General features: G+C 43.7%; 1 protein-coding gene across 1 annotated transcript; it reads right to left on the reverse strand.

Moving 5' to 3' along the window:
- Positions 1 to 722: 722 nt before the first annotated feature.
- On the reverse strand, positions 723 to 13,672 carry LOC310945320 (uncharacterized protein). The gene is made up of 5 exons (XM_083911377.1): positions 13,516 to 13,672; positions 10,965 to 11,033; positions 10,790 to 10,877; positions 4,952 to 5,040; positions 723 to 1,642 (listed from the first exon to the last, which is right to left on the reverse strand). The coding sequence occupies exons 1-5, from the start codon at positions 13,558 to 13,560 to the stop codon at positions 1,604 to 1,606; spliced, it is 330 nt and encodes a 109-aa protein (XP_083767503.1). The 5' UTR covers positions 13,561 to 13,672; the 3' UTR covers positions 723 to 1,603.
- Positions 13,673 to 13,948: the final 276 nt, after the last annotated feature.

The following is a 13,948-nucleotide window of genomic DNA, read 5'->3' on the forward strand; positions in this document are numbered from 1 at the left end:
TTGCATGACAACACTTTGAAAAAAGGACACTCACTCATCACTTACTCATCTTCAACCACTTATCCTGGGTCAGGTTTTCCAACACTGTGGAGCCCAGCTAGGGGGGGTTTAAAGATTATTTTTGGGCAGTTTTCAAGCTTGTGAGTATCCCCACACACTCACTAGGCTCCTCACACCCTGGGCAACTCCAGAGAAGAATAGGGTCCAGCCCCTATCCAGGAGTGTGGTTCCAGAACCGAGACTGTGTGTGGAGGTAAGCCCCACCAGATCTAACTGGCTCCACCTCCCACACAAGAGAGGTGTCGCTCCACGTCCCCAGAGCCTCTGCTGCCCGGGTCTGGCCCGTCGAGGCCCCTCACCTACACTGCCACCCATGCAGCAACGCACCCGACCCCAGCGATTCCTCCTGCGAGCGGTGGGCCCACAGGATGGAGAGGGGGGAGAGGTGCCAGGTAGCTTTTTCGAGCTATGCCCGGCTGGGCTCCTTGGCAAACCCGGCCACACACCCTCTGTCTGGGCCTGGCTCCAGACAGGGGCCCCGGGCTTCCTCCAGACAGGAGCAGCAAAAACAAACATTGATTGTTGTTGTTGCCACAAGAAAATAAAAAAGACATATATTTCCATTGCTTAGTGAGGACATCAAAGAGTTAATAATTGACTAATACATGTTAATCTGTATTTTTCATTTTTCAGTGTGAGAATACATGACCTCCAGTCCACGGTCTGTTTCAAACAAACTTTATTGAAACTGTCAACCAGGACAGGTGCAACCCGTCTAATGGAAAGTTTGATAAGAGTCTCCAACAGTTAATGTGTCAGCTTATGTTTTACAATCCTCAACCACATAGCATATCAACCAGTTATCTAAAAAACAATTAGAATAATCCATGAGCACAACCGGATCTTTATAGATGTGTTTCCCTGCCCAAACAGAACAATCAGCTGTGATCAGATTTGGATTTGCACGTGATCACACATCACTGAAAACTGATTCTCTAATTTATTTTTATTTATTTTTTTACGGCAGGTAGACACAATGTCTGACAGGTAACAGTTACAAATCAAATGGCTGTCTATTGTTCAACAAAATAGCACAGAGACATAAAAGCATTCAAATCTGAATAGACAGATGGACGGCACAAAACTACCACTGATACACACTCAGGACTCCGACAAGTGCTGAGTCACTGTAACATTCCCATGTGACTAAAGGGTCGACACACAACTTGTTACTACTGAGCCTAGAGTCCTATAATGTAATACAAGTAAGCCGGGGAGTTGGACATGCTGGTGTGTGTGTATGTGTGTATATGTGTGTATATGTGTGTGTGTGTGTGTGTGTGTGTGTGTGTGTGTGTGTGGACGGCTAATGATGATGATGAGTCTGGATCTACCAATCTCCAAAGCACCACTTAATCCCCAGAAAGATCACTGTTGCAAAATGGCCGACCTCCTTACAGTATTTACAAAAATATAAAATGTAAATAAAAATACAAACAAATTCTCTTTTTAAAAGTATTCTTGTTTCGAAGGGAGGACTGAGGTGTTGAAGGTTTGCTGGAAAACTGTCTGTCTCTTGATGGTGGCGTCCTCCAGACAGACTCTACTTATCTTTCTTCTGTTTCTTGGTTTCAACTTCGTCCTGGAAAAGAACAAGAACAAGGTGAGAGGTGCTGAGGTGTGGTGTTTTTAGCTTCTTGTGACAGTGAAGAGCGTGGATATGTCTCCGCTCAGGTGGAGATCTCACATAAACAAAGTCATGTACCTTCATTACTCTCATCCCCTCAGCGCAGACACTATTTGGTAAAAAGGCCCTACTCGTAAAATGGTAGAAAGCTGATTTTGCTGTTGATTTTAACTGGGAATAAACACGTGATGATTGAAATGAGCCTCAATAAATATGGATATAAAGAAATTCAAACCAAATCAAATTACATTCAAATTGGTTCACAATCGTGAGCGTCTGTCATTTTCTGTCTGCATTTCTCACATTCACTTTGTGTCTGCATACTAGCAGACTTTTTCCTGTATTGTTTCTTGTCCGCCTCGGATGGTGCAGACGGGTTTGTCCAGGTGCTGTAACCGTAGCTAGTTTAGATGGCCCACCTGCACATGAGCACCTCGGATCGTGCAGACGGGTTTGTCCAGGTGCTGTAACCGTAGCTAGTTTAGATGGCCCACCTGCACATGAGCACCTCGGATCGTGCAGACGGGTTTGTCCAGGTGCTGTAACCGTAGCTAGTTTAGATGGCCGACCTGCACATGAGCACCTCGGATCGTGCAGACGGGTTTGTCCAGGTGCTGTAACCGTAGCTAGTTTAGATGGCCGACCTGCACATGAGCACCTCGGATCGTGCAGACAGGTTTGTCCAGGTGCTGTCACCGTAGCTAGTTTAGATGGCCCACCTGCACATGAGCACCTCGGATCGTGCAGACAGGTTTGTCCAGGTGCTGTCACCGTAGCTAGTTTAGATGGCCCACCTGCACATGAGCACCTCGGATCGTGCAGACGGGTTTGTCCAGGTGCTGTAACCGTAGCTAGTTTAGATGGCCCACCTGCACATGAGCACCTCGGATCGTGCAGACGGGTTTGTCTAGGTGCTGTAACCGTAGCTAGTTTAGATGGCCCACCTGCACATGAGCACCTCGGATCGTGCAGACAGGTTTGTCCAGGTGCTGTCACCGTAGCTAGTTTAGATGGCCGACCTCAGATTGTGCATTGACCACAGCATTGACAGCCACTGTGCACAAGATTGCTGCACTGTGACTTGTTGCTGCTCAGGGGGAATTGTTGTGTCTCTGTAAATCATTAATAAGTCAAAGAGTGTGGTCTTCACCTACTTTATGTGGAAAGTGTCCTGAGATCACTTTTGTTATGAATTGGCACTATAAATAAAATTGAAAGCATACTGAATATATGCTTAATAACTACATTTGAAAATGTCTTCGTCATCAGTCAGTCACTACATTGCCGATTGAAATCCACTGTCCTGTACGCCCATCATAAAGAAGAGATGATGTAACATGATGCAGTGAGGGGAGAGCTACGATAGCTTGTAGTTTACTGTTCAGTGTTTCCATTAAACGCGTCAGTGGGCTGTAGCATTACGTTTGAACATTTACATGCTCAGTCATTTCTCTTCTACTAGTGGTGATACTACTGATATGTGGATGAACTTACCTTTGCTGATGTACAGCTGAGCTTTTAGAGATCATCCTATACTCAGCCAGCATGGCTGCTCTCAGTAGCTGTTAGTGACTGAGTGATGCCCTGCCTCTGCTCTCCTGAACATTAATATGGATTTTTACTCCATCATGTCAGTGAGGACTCCAATATCTCTGAGCTGTACGAATGCTCCTTGCTATCGGGCTACAGACTAAAGGGAGAGTTCCTGCATCCCGTGGTCCATGCTAGTTTGCTCTGTTTGTATGGAAACCTGGGATTTGTTTTATCAATCAGGTCATTGTTTTTGTCAGATCAGATAACAGAAATCTTCAGGGACACTCACAATTCCGATCCTATCTGCGCAGATTAATCGGCCAAAGCGATTAATCGGTCGACCTTTAGTCTTAATTGCCCAAGTTTAGTGAAACCTCTCTTAAAGATGTCTGCTTCCACCAGTGCACATACTTAATTTAATTTGTGAGAATGACATTTAAGGGTCACAGCAACATGTATTTCCAGAAACAACTTCCCCATGTGTGTGTCAAAGCTCTCCCCCATTAGCTCATTCATTACTCCCTCTTTAAAGGGCACTCAGTGGTTCAGCCTTAAGGGAGCCGGGTTTTCCAGGCACTTATGAAGCATTTTACACCACTGACAGCTGTACAGTCATGTCACTGTCATTTTTGCATGTGGATGCAATGTGTTGCATTATGGTATTGTTGGGAGAAATGAGTGTCCATGCTAAGGATCACCATGCAATATTGTTTGGTTACACTGGTGGAAGTTTTGATGGAGTTCCTAGGCAGTGTGGAAAAGTACGGAATTTAATTTGAATCTTTTCCAGGTCTGGAAAAAGGGAAAAGTATGAGTATGAAAAATGTGTTGTTTCCAGGCTATTCTCTCACTTTCTAAAATAAAATCTATTAATATAAACAAATCAAAACAAGTTTTACTAACACAGCACAGCCGACCTGTAGATGATATGAAACAGTTTGCCCTGCGACTGCGATTCTCATTTATTGATTTTTTTTCATACGTATGATTTATTTTAATTTTATTATTTTCTTTATTTACAGTATGTTTACTCCATCTAAAGCCAATGAAGCACAGATAAACTCTCCATCTCTACTGTTCCTGTCTGTAGCGTTACAGGTTCAGTTATTAATTATTCATCTTTTAGCATTAGCTTGAATAAAATGCTGTCTACTGAACAGAGTTCATTCACTTATATGAACTTCGATACGTTTGTAAAAATGTCTTGTAATTACTTGGCAACATAATGGCGTAGATAGTCAGAATTTAAGATATGTGTGAAAAGTTGGATTTTAAAACCATTTATTTACATAATAAGCATCTAACAGTTGGTATTTACATGTTTAATAATGACTGAAAAATCCTCTGAGAAGTCTGGAATTTAGAAATGGAAAATGTGTGGGAACCCTTTTTTGAGGATGGAGGATTGTAAGGATAGTGCACTAAACCGTTTCACTGGAGCACTACTTTGTACAAAACAAATAATCCCTATGAAATGTGATGATTTATGTCCATGTGTTGGTGTAAAAGCGAGATGGTGCAACTCATGTCCTGTATTCTGAGATTTCCGTGTAAATTCTGTCTTTCTGACAGGGAGGAGTGTGGGGTCTCCGCACACGAGTCGTCTCAAACTTCTGAGGCTCAGTGCGTAACAGGAGGGGCCTGCTGTCACTTCGAGCTGGTAACGTGGGCTCTTTTTTGGTCTCTGCTCTTTTTAGAACTGAAAATGGCTTCACTGCAACTCTTCCTCACCTCTTCATCGTCGTCGTCATCATCATCATCAGCTGCTCTCTTCCCCCTTGGAACATCAAGGTCCTCCTCTTCATCATCGTCTTCGTCACCTGAATCAAAGACAACCCCAGGCTGTTAGCGCTGCTCTCGTCACATGACAGTGTTATAAGATTCTGAGGTACTTGAACATGACTGTACAGTTCATGTTACTGTATTAACACACAGGGGTGCATCTGTCAGCTCTGGTACTCAGGTGTGTTATCAGGCTTCATGGGTGGACATGTAAGATCTAAAATGACACACAACCTAAATAAGATTGTATGTTTGTTTACAGGGCTTTAAACTGACACCTGCGAGCCTGCCAGATACAGGTAAAACTTGACTTAGGCGGATAACATTGTAAATTTAGGTTAAGTAGTAAACGAGGACTTTTCATTCCAAAATGGCTGTCGGGTCGTGAGTGGCTTGTATTTGACCAAGAAACAAATATAATGTTCTGTAAGAATGCACAGGGATTTGAACAAACGACCCTCCAGTTCCCATGCCCAGTTCCCAACGCACTGCCTCCCGTATGAACATTAAGGTGAATCTTCTTATCTGTACAGTTTTCACATTTGCTGTTTTAATGAGCAGCATGAGGTGAACACATATAGCATGGGGCGGCAGGTAGCATTCGTTTTTGGTATAGGTATAACATGATAATTTTAATGTATATGGTGAATGGACTTGTACTTATATAGTGCCTTTCTTGTCTTCTGACTACTCAAGGCGCTTTACACTATTCGTCACATTCACACTGATGATCTACAGACCATCTCATCTAAACATTCACACCACAATGAGCAGCACAGGGAGCAATTCAGGGTTCAGTGTCTTGCCCGAGGACACTTCGACATGCGGACCGGAGGAGCCGGGGATCAAACCGCAGTTCTCTCGAATGGAGGACGACCCGCTCTACCCTTAGTAGAGGTGTTACTGCCATCAATGCAAATAAAACAATTTAAAGTAACGTGGACTTTTTAAATCTACTAGCCATGTTGGCTGGTGATCCTAAGTTATTTTAAAGCCCTGACTGTATATGCATGACAGTACCATGGGAAGTCATATCAGGGGAGTGAAACTGAATAGTACTAAACAGAGTCATTTCCTGTTTCTGGGTCACGTGTGTCTTCAGGAGACTAGAGTAAGGTGCTGATTATATTGATTCCAATGAGAGGAGTGGATGTGAAAACAGATTATGACATTTCCCTTAGCTACCTCGTTACTGATGTAAATACTGGACCTATTTTCATCCCAGTTCACGGGCATCAAATTCAAACTCTTTATAATAATACATCAAATCTAATTCTCTCTCTCTCTCTCCCTCCATATATATATATATATATATATATATATATATATATATATAAAGTGCTTTAACGATGCTGTATCTGCCTTTTCTGACTCCCTGTCATGTGTACTCCCTCCGGAGGGACACTTCCAGCCTTCACTGTTCATGATGAAAGCCCAAGACAGTTAACAGTGCTATGATGCAGGACACAGACTTCATCTCTATCATCCACTGATGTCATTCAGTTACATGAGTTAGTATGGTGAGGACTATCTGACAGCAGTAGCTGATTAACATGAAAATGTTCTCTCACTTGCTCAAGTTATCCATAAAAGCAACAACATGAACTTGCATTGTGTTTGATTCTTTATGATCTGGGCCCATGTTTTAGTTTCCTTCCAAAATGCTCAGAATGTTTTTCCATTTGAATTTAATGACATTTTCATGATCTTACTCGCATATGAGTTGAACTCAAGCGGTTGATCTACTGTCAGAATAGTCTGGAGGACACTCTGCAGTTGCACAGTCTGCCCACCAGATGGCAGACCAACCCTTCTATTGAATCAGTACGGACTACAGTGAAATGAGGTGGCTTAGCGATCTGTTTCTGTAAAGGGAAAAGAAAAGCTCCTTAAACTCCAAGGCATTCTGTGACTGGAGGGATCCTTGTGATGAAATCACTAATTCAGCCTGCTTGTTTACAAACTATAGAATACTGTAGTCATCTCAAAGCAGAGGGTAGGTCAAGTCCTGAGACCTCAGGTCCCTTTGGTTACCTGATATATTCATTCGATAACTACTGTAATCTGTACTGTAATTTAACGTGGTCGGGCTTCTGTGTGAAGCTGCAGGCAACACCACACTCTGCTGACTGATTTTGGGTATTTGTGGGATTCCTGTTATAAACTGAGCTGGACTGTGACAATAAATAGGCCCTGGCATCGTGGCCAAGCCTGACAACTGATCATATATAGTACCCTATATTATATTATACCATATCAAAGCAGGTGGTCTGAGGCTCCTCCCTCAGACACTTCGTTTCCTACATTCCTGGGATTTTTTTCTGCACCAATTTAGGCATTTTTTGCTTCATCTGTGCATAGATGCTTCTTCTCAGTCTATTTAATTACTTTTCAATAATGTTTGAAATTGCCTAACTTACCCTTCAATCTCTTTTGGAGAAGTCCAAAAACATTACACTACCGTTTACATGTTTGGGGTCACCCTGACAATCTTGTGTTTTCCATGAAATCTCACTGTTTTATACGTTAAAGCAGTTGCAAAATGAATATAGACATTGATGAGGTTAGAAATAATGATTTTTATTTGAAATAATAATTTTGTTCCTCAAACTTTGCTTTCGTCATAGAATCCTCCTTTTGCACCAATGCCAGCCTTGCAGACCTTTAGTATTCCAGCTGTCAATTTGTTGAGGTCATCTGAAGAACTTTCACCCCACGCTTCATGAAGCACCTCCCACAAGTTGGATTGGCTTAATGGGCACTTCTTATGTACCATACGGTCAAGCTGCGCCCACAACAGCTCAATAGGGTTGAGATCTAGTAAGTGTGCTGGCCACTCCATCACAGACAGATACCAGCGAATGCTTCTTCCCTAAACAGCTCTCGCATAGCTTGGAGGTGGGCTATGGGTCACTGTCCTGTTGTAGGAGGAAAACGGCTCCAAACAAGCCCTGACCACAGGGTATGGCATGGCACTGAGTGATAGCCTTCCTTATTCAAAATCCCTTTCACCTTGTACAAATCTCCCACTTTACCAGCCCCAGACCATCACATTACCTGTGAGGAGAGATGGCATCAGCTAGTGATGTCCACATGAAGCTTCATGAAGCATTAGTTGTATTTGTTGAGTCCCCTAGATGGAACTCTTGGTTAAAGAAAGGGGCTCAATGAATGGTGATTCAATGAGTTTTCAACTCTTTGTTGAACAGAGAGCTCCATCTAGTGGACTCAGAAAATGAAGAAATGCTTCATCAGGCACTCCTCCAGCATCTTTTCACTTGTTCTGCGTCTCACAAATGTTTTTCTGTGTGATCCACCAACAACTCAAACTTAGCTTCTTCTGTCCATAACACTTTTTCTTCCAATCTTCCTGGAAAGAATGGCAGGATCCTGGAGTTGCCTCTTCACTGTGGACGATGAGACGTTTTGCGGGTCCCATTTAATGAATCTGCCAGTTGAGGACCTTCAAACTGAAGACTCTAATGTACTTGTCCTGTTGCTCAGTTGTGCTTGCACTCACTTCTTTCTGTTCCGGTTAGAGCCCGTTTGTGCTGTTCTCTGAAGGGAGCAGAACACACCTTGGTAGGAAACCTTCAGTTTCTTGGCCATTTCTCGTATGGAATAGTCTTCATTTCTCAGAACAAGAATAGACTGTCGAGTTTCTGCAGAAAGTTCTCTTTTTCTGGTCATTTTGAGCGTTTAATAAAGCCCACAAATATTGATGCTCCAGACACTCAACAAGCTCAAAGGAAGGCCAGTTTTATCGCTTCTCTAATCAGCAGTGCTTACATAATTGCACAAGGATTTTCTAATCATCAATAAGCCTTTTAACACGATTAGCTTTACACAATGTACCATTAGAACTAATCGTACAGAGGCTGCAGCTCAGAGACAGAGCAGGTCGTCTTCCATTCGAGAAATCGGTGGTTTGATCCCCGGCTCCTCCAGTCCGCATGTCGAAGTGTCCTTGGGAAAGACACTGAACCCTGAATTGCTCCCTGTGCTGTGGGTGTGTGAATGTTTAGATTTGTTTAGATGGTATGTAGACTGATGCCATCTGTGTGAATGGGACAATGTGACAAGTAGTGTGAAAAGCGCCTTGAGTAGTCAAGTATTCTACCGATTAATCGAGTTTTCAGATAAAAAAGAAAAATTATACGTTTTTGTAAAAATGTATTATAATTTGCGTTATTTTGCAAAAAAATATATTACGTCTGGGCTAGGCCTATTTGATGTGGTAAGAGAGAGAGAGAGAGAGAGAGAGAGAGAGAGACACAAGATGTGTGTGTTGAAGGCAACACTCTCGCAATTTACCGTGAATAAGTGACTATTTACACAATTCAAAGTGGTGCATAAAATTCTACCTGACGCACGTGTTTACTCAAACAGGTTTAAAGACAAATAGATTATATAGAAAATGAATTAGAGATAAATATTATTAGGAAGAACTCGCTCTCTTCTTGTTACCGTAACAACAAACAACAAACAAAAGTTTACTGACACATTCACTAAAACCAAACTCTAAAGACTGATCAGGGAGGTGACGTTCTGTTTAAGATTCATGAAAAACTAAACATGGAGGCGTTCACCAGGACAGCTAACGTCAAGCATTCTCTTCCCGTTTTTTAACATCTGCAGTAACTATGACAACCACGGATGCACTTGCCAGTTAAGGGGTCACTCCTTAAACCTGACCAGTGGCGCTCGGTGAAGGGGCGTTAACAACGGGCTGCTTTGGGCTCAGACGCTGAATCATCTGTTGTGGTAGAACACTTCTAGTTCACAGAGGACACATTAAACCTTTTTGGCTTCTTTTTTAACTGTGAAATGATGCCAAACTTATTCTCTGCCTTTTCCGGGCCGTAGTGGTGTGCATCCGCAAGAACGGTCCGTGTGGAACAATGATCCCTGCGCTGAACAGGCCACAGAAAGCAGGAGATAGGAATTAAACGAATCATCGAGGCAGAGATTTTGCCTCGATACATTTTTATAATTTTTTTAGCCCTAAATAGACCACTGGAGTGATGGCTGCTGGAAATGCGCCTCTGTACACTTATGTACAGTAGGTAATTAAAAATCTGACATTTCCAGCTAAAATAGTCATTTACCACATTTACTATGACTTGACTGTATTTCTGATTCATTTAATGTTAAAAAGCAAAAACCTTTTTGCTTTTCTTTCAAAAATGAGGACATTTATGTGACCCCAAACTTTTGAACAGGGGTCTACCTCTTCCTGCTTTAACCTGTCACTCAATGCTGACCACAGACTGTGTATAAAGATGGACCGCTTCACAGCTCCCTGCAAGTGAAGGCAAACCATCTTGATCGCCCCCTGGTGGATGGCTGCAGTACAGCTCATAGACCCCGCCCCCTCCTGTTAGCAGGCCAAACCAAAAACACTTCATATACACTTTTTATTTCTAGAACGTTTTTTATAACTGACGTTTGTTCAAGTGTTAATTTGATGTCTGAATTCTGATTTGTTTGGTTTAGATTAGTTTGATGCTGTAAAGACGGGGTGAAACGTCATGATGGACAGGTGTGGCTCTACTCAACTGCACAGACTCTGGTTACAAAATAACATATTTTGGCTTCACCTTTGTGCAGTGGGAGGAAGTGGAGACTCACCGCCCATCTTCATTTATACTCTATGGTCTAAGAGCTGCTGGTGGCAACGTATTCTGTTAACACATCCCATAACAATTTCTTGATATAGTATTAGTCTCAGCTGTATCATGGCCTTTACGGTCTTTCTGTTGTTCAGCGTGGCATGAAGACACCTACCCTCTCCATCATCCTCCTCCTCCTCTTCTCCCAAGTCCTCGTCCTCCTCCTCCTCTACCTCGTTCTCCTTCTCACCGTTCTCCTCGTCCTGCCAGGGTGAGACACAGTTACGTTGTAAGCAGGAGGCTAAGACTCAGTCATGTTTTACAAGAAGAACCACGGGAGCTTTTCTTACAGTTTTGCCGTTAGCACCAGCATCCTCTCCGTTTTCACTCTCTTCAGTCTGTCTCTTCTTCTTCAGCTCCTGAAAGTAAACATATTCTTAGGTACACACACACACGTCCACTTTTATTTTAGGACAAAAGAAATGCTCTAATCGGACAATGAATGGCAGTCTGTGTTTTCAGATGAACTTTACTGATGAGTGTTTGGGGTCAAACTTCACTTCTTTGCATCAAAATACTACGCAGACCTTCTACACCCTGTTGTGGTGATGGTGTATTGTCCTTGTGTGTTCTGTCTGCCTCACGTTGTTGGCTCTGTCAACAAACACACCGTGGAGGCTCTGTGGCTGCGCTGGATAGGTAAACATGATAGGGCATTCATGCTGCATTCATGTGGTGCTGGAATCATTGGAATAGTGAGCTCCCGACTTGGAAAATCCACACTGCATTAACACTGTGAGATGATTTTTATTATTATTTTATCTGAAATGCAGAGGATTAGTTTCTTACAAATGATTGTGCCACTTTTTTTTACAGACAAGTATTTACATTAACCAGTTTGAATAGGTAAAAGCAAAATCCAACTCTGTAAAACTGTGATGACTATGTTACCACACAGTGTGATACAAAAACAAAGTATTACATCAACATGGGCTAAAATGGCTTTTGAAATTATGTGGTAGGTCTACTAAATATGTCCACGCATCCCTGGAAAAAAGCAAATGGGCAATACTTTAAAAGACAGTTTGCTCCAGTTCCAGTTGGAAACAGTAGATCGAGGTTTAGTTCAAGTACCAGTCCTCAGAGTTGATCAAACTGGGCTTTCTGATTGTGACTGTGTGTGTGTGTGTGTGTGTGTGTGTGTGCCCTGCTGAAAAAAGGAGGGAAACTTTGCCTTCTATCCTCGTCACCTTCATGGAGCTGGGATGCAAATTGTCTTTTACAGACAGGTGGGGCTTTGAATTTCAGCTCTCCTATTGGTCAGCTCTTGCTAAGTCCCTCCCCTCGCGACTGGCTGCTGAAACCTGACACCATCTGTCACTGCTGCGGGGAAAACCACATACACACCAGAGACTACAACTCCCAGCAGCACAGCGGCTGATTCTTCTCCGTCAGCTAATCGGAGCAGGTGCCAAAGCAAGCAAAGGTTTTTCTTCTGACAAACCCTCCGGTACTTGACCTGTCTTCAATGTGTTACCAGGACAACGTTACGGTTACTACTGTACACATAAATAATATTGTGCTAATACATCCAGAGCATCCTTTTGCTGCCTTCAATGTCCTCTGTCCTCACTGTAGCCACCAGTACTGACTACAATGGAGAATGCAGGGCTCTGTCTGTCTGTCCGTCCGTCCGTCTGTCTGCCTCGCGCCCTCCTGCGGATAGCAGTCAAACCGACAGCTACTGCACGCGCGGCTCAGTGACGGGCACGACCCTGTCCCTCGCGCACTTAGCTGCTTAACCAGCGCGCTGCCTGTAACCGACCGGGCGAGAGCGCGTGCTGCTGCACGGATATATCGGTATAAGTTGCTCCAGTGTTTCCAGTCACGGTGGTTTACGGTGAGGCAGCGTCGTATTTAAAGGACACAAACACACTTTGTTTCACACGGCGGCACACACAAACAACCGGAGGCTCGCGGGAATCAGCAGTAATAACAGCCTCGGCACCCGACGCTCACAGAGCACCGGGCAGGCGACAGCAGGGACCGTATCCATGTTAAAGCCAACAATAAAGACACGAGTCTATAGTGTTTGTCCTAGTGATAAGATAACATTAAGCCCGCGCGCTCTCAACGATTAACCGTTGAGAGCGCGAGATAAATAAAGTCAGTCCCGTCGTCGATAAAGCGTAAAGTGGATCGCTGTTATCCTTGAGCAATGTTAGTCGCACCATGCCGTCCTTAACACCGTTTCTTCCGAATATCACTTTAATATGCAGTGAATATACACGACCAAGAACACACATCACAGACGGTGAAACAAAAAACAACTTTGAAATAAAAGGAGAAACCCAATATTTAGCCTAATATTTCAAAACAAGGGAAAAAGCAGTTGTTTGAGCCCTGTTTCTTTGTATGACCCCGGGCTTGGTGTCAGCCCGTATAAGTAGCTAACGGTGGGTCAGTAAGACGCGTAACTTCACAGAGTTTGTCCCAGATTACACCGACTGGACTTCCCCCTGACGTTACACAGACACCGAGCTGGACGGAGCAGCCGTGAGCCCGGTCATGTAGTTTGTCAAATCAAAGAGAGGCGTGCTGTGCTGAGGGTCCGTGCGCATCACACGGAGAGGCGCTCTCCTCGGTTTAAACCCCGAGAGGAAGCTTGAGTAGCCCGGTAATGTGTCCAGTGTCTCGCTCCTCATCACCGCTGCTTCACCTAACCTCACACTTCAATGGACTGCGAATGTAAGACATGTAAAGACGAAAGCGGTTGGATAGTGTCTGACAAACCGAGTCTTCTTTTGTTTCGACACTGTGTTTAAAATAGACTAGTGAGTAATTCAGTTAAAAACGGAGTTCAAAAAAAATCATTGTGTCTGTCTCTTCTCTCGTCCTCACCTTGGCGCTCAGCTCCCCGCTGTTCTCCACTTTACTGTCCGCCATGTTAGGAACAAAAAAGATATTAGTGTCCAGTCTGTGTTGAGAAATGAAAAGAACAGACGGAGAGCTTTTATCCCTGATAATGAGAAACAGGTCGTTTTCCAGCTAACAGCCTGTGTCCGCCTCCTCCACCAGCAGGGCTCCCGCCTTTATACACCAGGGGGCGGACAAAGGTGCCTGACACCGCACGCTGATTGGTCGGTCAGCCCTGGAAATATTTAGCCTGCAATTGGCCAGAGGGAAACAATAGACAAGCCTGTGCGTGTGTGTGTGTGTGCGTATGTGTGTTTGTGTGTGTGTGTGTGTGCGCGTATGAGTCTGCGTGTGTGTGTGCGTGCGCGTGTGTGTGAATAACCACATTGTAAAGTCTGTTTTTGTATACCCCTGTGTG

The sequence above is a fragment of the Echiichthys vipera genome (assembly GCF_963691815.1).
Source record: "Echiichthys vipera genome assembly, chromosome: 3".
NCBI classification, from domain to species: domain Eukaryota; kingdom Metazoa; phylum Chordata; class Actinopteri; order Perciformes; family Trachinidae; genus Echiichthys; species Echiichthys vipera.

Excerpts from the sequence above, each read along its gene's own strand:
- LOC310945320 (XM_083911377.1), bottom strand. The coding sequence starts at position 13,560 with ATGGCGGACAGTAAAGTGGAGAACAGCGGGGAGCTGAGCGCCAAG. Across the intron at positions 10,878-10,964 it reads CTGGTGCTAACGGCAAAACT|GACGAGGAGAACGGTGAGAA; the intron begins GTAAGAAAAGCT and ends TCACCCTGGCAG. Across the intron at positions 5,041-10,789 it reads GGAGGAGGATGATGGAGAGG|GTGACGAAGACGATGATGAA; the intron begins GTAGGTGTCTTC and ends TCTTTGATTCAG.